The sequence below is a fragment of the Miscanthus floridulus genome, chromosome 17, assembly GCF_019320115.1.
Source record: "Miscanthus floridulus cultivar M001 chromosome 17, ASM1932011v1, whole genome shotgun sequence".
Taxonomy (NCBI): domain Eukaryota; kingdom Viridiplantae; phylum Streptophyta; class Magnoliopsida; order Poales; family Poaceae; genus Miscanthus; species Miscanthus floridulus.
Window position 1 is genome coordinate 97,452,791 of NC_089596.1, and position 5,691 is coordinate 97,458,481.

The following is a 5,691-nucleotide window of genomic DNA, read 5'->3' on the forward strand; positions in this document are numbered from 1 at the left end:
TCCGATGCCGGCGAAATGGTGCTCCGCTGCGGAGAAGAAGAAAAACAGCGTCTACCTTGACTCTCCGACTCGGTGGCGAGGTGGAAGAGCTCCAAACGACAACGATGGAGTCGTAGACTAGCTGGAGTGAGAAGCGAGGCAATGGCGAGGGTGCATGGGCTCGGTGGAGCAATGGCATGGCGGCGGCTTTTCTCGGTGGCTCCAGCGCGCGTGAGAGAAAGAAATAGAGGGTGAGGATGAGTGGGATGGCAAGCGGGCGCGGCCTTCAAGCGTTCGCCAGCGAGCAATGGCGTCAGGTCGGCCACGGCGCATGGTGGCCACGCGGCGGCCAGGAGCTGTCACCGGTCGGCACTGTGCCGAGTTCAAAATTTCAGCATTCAGTTGAAACAACGAGTTGACTGACAACGTTACTTGATGGCGCTAGATCTCTCAAATCGTGGCGAATCGGTGCAAATCGTATACATGAAAGTTGTAAAGCTATGTTAGGGCTACAACAATGCTTTAGACTTTATCAGCTAATTCTCAAAGAATAACGAGTTGTATCAAGCCAAAGTCGAGTAGATGAAACTGGACTTTGATTTCTGACTTAGAAAATTCTAAGTGTTGAGTCAGCACCACAATCCGACTTGTGGGCCCAAATTGAACATGGTGTGCTCATTTTCATGAGTTGGTCATAAAACAACTTTTGTTCCTTATAAAATTTGCTACTACTTTGCTTTAGATTGCTCAGACATGCAAACATTCTTAGCTGTACTTTTTAAACAGTCAAACCAAAAAGTCCTAGGGTCAAAACAAGTCAAACCATGATTTGGAACCTTAATTAGGCAAAATGATCAACATGAACATTGTTCCTAATGACTTTCTAAGCATAGCTAAGATGTTTAACAATATATTTAGCCATACCACACATTGGTCATACAAAAATCAAGCATAGAATGCACTGAAACGATGAAAAACAATTGAATTGTTACATTTGTTTCATGGTCATGTTTCACATGTTGCACTTGGGTGTTGCACACTAAGCATTTTATAAGAGCAACACTTCATGACATATAGAGTATGTTGCAATGTTTTGATAACATGTTTCATGTGATATATGCTCATGAATGGATGAATGATGCTCATGTTCATGGAATGCAAGTGCAATTATGCAAGCATAACACCAGGGGGTGTTACACGTGTGGCTGCTCCTCCCACTGCCATGGCGTGCGCTCCTATCAACATCGCTACTGGTGTCCTCCCCCCTTATAAGAATCCCGTCCCGAGATTTTGAGTTACGAACCATTTGTTATAAAAATCCTTATAAACATTTTGTAGATATTCTCCTGTTTCCCACGTTGCATCACCATCATCGTGATGACTCCACTGTATCTTATAGGTTCTCACCACTTTATTCCGAGTGACTCGGTCCTTAGTGTCCAAAACTCAAACCGGTTGCTCTTGGTATTCCAAGTCTAATTTGAGCTGAATGCTCTGAGGTTCTATTCTCTCTTCTGGAATACGCAAGCACTTCTTCAATTGTGATACATGGAAGACTGGGAAGATCGAACCCATCGCTTCTGGTAACTGCAACTTATAAGCCACGGGACCCTTCTTCTCTACAATCTTGTACGGTCCTACAAACCTAGGAGCAAGTTTTCTCTTTACTCCAAACCTTTGTACTTTCTTCATTGGAGTGACCTTCAGATAAACGTAGTCACCTACCTCAAACTCAAGCGGTCTCCTTCTCTTATCGGCATAACTCTTCTGGCGTGACTGTGCCGCTTTCATATTTTGTTGGATAATATGGACCTTTTTCTCAGCATCGTTAAGAAAATTGACTCCGTAAAACCTTCTTTCTCCTGGCTCGACCCAATTCAATGGTGTCCTACATTTCCTGCCATACAATGCTTCAAATGGAGCCATCTTTATACTCTCTTGGTAGCTGTTGTTGTAAGCGAACTCTGCCAAAGGTAACCATGATTCCCATGAACCCTTAGACGACAACACACAAGCTCTAAGCATATCTTCAAGAACAACATTAACTCGCTCTGTCTAACCATCTGTCTGTGGGTGGTAAGCTATACTCCGGATCAAGCTAGTACCCAAACCTTTATGAAGATGCTCCCAAAAATGAGCGGTAAACTGTGACCCACGGTTAGACACAATAGTCTTTGGTATACCATGTAAGCGGACAATTTCTGCAATGTACTTCTCAGCATACTGAGGTGGTCGAAATGTTGTTTTGACTGGTAAAAAGTGAGCTGATTTGGTAAGGCGATCTACAATTACCCAAATCGAATCATTCCCTTTTGGTGTGGTAGGGAATCCGGTGATAAAATCCATACGTATATCATCCCATTTCCAATCTGGTATTGACAAAGGTTGCAACATTCCTGCGGGTCTCATGTGAAGAGCTTTCACTCTACAACACATGTCGCAACGAGCAACATAAGCTGCAATTTCCTTCTTCATTTTCGTCCACCAATAACGAGGTCTCAAATCTTGGTAAATTTTGTTACTTCTAGGATGGATAGACAATTTAGAGTGATGAGCTTCATCCATCAATTTGTTCTTGAGCTCTCGATCTTTAGGTACAACTAGACGGTCCTTAAACCATAACACTTTGTTTTCATCCACTCTAAAGTGCTTCGTCGGTTCTTTCTTCATTTTCTCCTTGATATGGAATATTCCCTTATCTGTTTTCTGACCCTCAATGATCTTCCTCACCAAGGTACAGCTGACCTGGATATTATGCAGTACAGCAGGATGCAACAAATTGAACCCATCTTCAAACAATGGTTGCACAGCAATAGAATGTGACTTCCTACTTAAGGCATCTGCTACTACATTTGCCTTTCCGGGATGATAGTGCACATTCAGATTATAATCCTTTATTAGCTCCAACCATCTTCTCTGTCGCATATTCAACTCAGACTGAGTAAATATGTACTTGAGACTCTTATGATCTGTAAAGATATTGCACACATTTCCAAGCAAGTAGTGTCTCCAAATCTTTAGAGCATGCACAACAGTCGCAAGCTCTAAATCGTGTGTAGGATAGTTAACCTCATGCTTCTTCAACTGACGTGAGGCATAAGCAATAACTCTCCCATCTTGCATCACGACACATCCTAAACCATTCTTGGATGCATCACAAAACACGTCAAACGGCTTCTCTATATCTGGTTGGGCCAGAACAGGAGCAGTGGTTAGCAATTTCCGCAAGGTGCAGAAAGCTGCCTCACACTCCTCTGTCCAAGCGAACTTATGATCCTTTTGTAATAAACTTGTCATCGGCTTGGCAATCTTTGAGAAGTCCAGGATAAAACGGCGATAGTAACCGGCTAATCCAAGAAAACTTTGAACCTCATGAACTGTGCTGGGTGCCTTCCAGTCCATAACCTCTTGTATTTTACTAGGGTCCACTGAGATTCCATTCTCAGATAACACATGACCAAGAAAAGGAACTGTCTTCAGCCAAAACTCACATTTACTAAACTTAGCATACAACTGGTGGTCTCTGAGTCTAGTCAAGACAACCCTCAGGTGCTCGGCATGATCCTATTCATTCTCAGAGTATATCAGAATGTCATCAATGAACACAATCACGAACTGATCCAATTCCGGCATAAAGACCGAATTCATTAGATACATAAAGTATGCAGAAGCATTTGTCAAACCAAAGGACATGACAAGATACTCGTACAAACCATATCTAGTGGAGAACACGGTTTTGGGTATATCTTATGGTCTAATCTTGATTTGATGGTACCCTGATCTCAAATCTATCTTGGAGAACACCTTGGCTTTTGACAATTGATCAAACAAGATATCGATCCAAGGTAGAGGATACTTGTTTTTAATTGTTACCGCATTTAATGGCCGGTAGTCCACGCACATCCGTAAGGAGTTATCCTTCTTCTTCTTCATGAATAGTGCGGGACATCCCCATTCCAAGGAACTGGGACGAATCAAACCCTTAGCCAACAGATCATTGAGTTGCTTCTTCAACTCGGCTAATTCATTTGGAGGCATCTGATACGGCCTTCTTGAGATTGGTGGTGTTCCAGGGATTAACTCAATGGTGAACTCAACATCTCGGTCCAGTGGAAGACCAGGTAACTCATCTGGAAACACGTCCGGAAACTCGCACACTACTGGAATCTTAGCTATAAGTGTAGTTTGGAATGCACAAGTTGTACTGGCCTGCTCTATTCTCCGAGGTAAAGTTACTTGAAATGTACCTTCTCCAACAGGTTCCTTGAGAGAAATGTTCCTTCCTCCAACATCAATTACTACTCCCATCTTATCCATCCAGTTCATTCCCAGGATTACATCCAGAACTAACCCTGGCATAACTATCAAGTTAAGCTTATACTGCCTATTTGCTACACACAGGGTTACTCCCCGGATTATCTGATTAGTTAACAGATCAGCCCCAGCTAAACTGATCCGATAAGCATATTCCATTTCAACTATCTTTTGCTCATACTTCCTTGCAAATGCTTGACTTATGAATGAATGAGACGATCCAGAATTAAACAAAATGACTGCAGGATGATTGTTGATAGAAAACATACCGGCTGTCATGGGTTCTCCTTCCGGGATGTCATCATTGGTGGTGTGGTGCACACGAGCTTGGTACTGATTCTGCTGCTTCTTGGGATGTGGGCAAAACTTCACAAAGTGCCCAGATTGATTGCAGTTGTAACACGGTCCTCTTACTTGAGTAGCAGCTCTAGAAGAACTGCCTTGTCCAGTCTTGGCTTGTGGCACCACCATCTTGAATGGCTTCTGATTCCTCTGAGGTTGCTGGGCATTCTGATTCCTACGTTGGGGTGGCCTGAACCTCGCACCAGGGGCAGGCAAACGATACGTAGAATGGTTTGCCATCGGGGCCCTTGGCTGGGATGGACCCGAGTCAAAAGCTCTCTTGCGAGTCTTGGAAGTAGCATACACATTGTTGTTCTTCTCTTGCTTTAAGCAGTCACTAACAAAGTCATTGAAACCCGTTCTCGTGTTAGTACCCACGTGCTTCATCATCTTAGGATTCAGACCTCTCTTGAAACTAGCAATCTTTTTGGCATCGGTATTCACCATGTCAGAGGCATAGCAACTTAGATTATTGAATGCATGTAGATACTGGGTCACAGTCTTGGTGCCTTGAGTCAGTGCGAGAAACTCTCCAAACTTCATTTCTGTCAACCCAGGGGGAATGTATGTTCCACGAAAAGCTCTAGTGAATTCCCTCCAAGTAATGTGGGCATTTGGGGGAAAAGTGGTGCGGTGGTGCTTCCACCACATTCCCGCAGGGCCTTGCAGCTGATGAGCCGCATACTCAGTTTTCAATACTTCTGTCATCCTCAGAACACGAAACTTATCTTCCATGGTGTTTATCCACTCTTCTGCATCCAATGGCTCTGCAGCTTCTTTGAAGATTGGTGGTCTGGTGTCCATAAAGTCCTTGAAACTGCTATGCTAATTCGCTTCATGTCCACCTGGGTTTAACCCACGGTGGGTGTTGTCAGCAATATGGTGCAATGCAGCTTCCATGTTCTGCTGCATGCCCTCCATGTTGCGTTGACTTCCATGGAACTGTGCGAAGAACTGTTCCGTAGTGTATGGTGGAGGAGGAGGTGGTGGCAGTTCACGGTTCTCATTTCTAGCAGCACTACCACCTGCCTCAGTAGCGTCATACACGGTGCGGCG

General features: G+C 43.9%; 1 protein-coding gene across 1 annotated transcript; it reads right to left on the reverse strand.

Annotated features, from left to right (window-relative positions):
- Positions 1 to 3,543: 3,543 nt before the first annotated feature.
- On the reverse strand, positions 3,544 to 5,370 carry LOC136516051 (uncharacterized). The gene is made up of 2 exons (XM_066509461.1): positions 3,853 to 5,370; positions 3,544 to 3,594 (listed from the first exon to the last, which is right to left on the reverse strand). Exons 1-2 carry the CDS (start codon positions 5,368 to 5,370, stop codon positions 3,544 to 3,546), a joined length of 1,569 nt encoding a protein of 522 aa, XP_066365558.1.
- Positions 5,371 to 5,691: the final 321 nt, after the last annotated feature.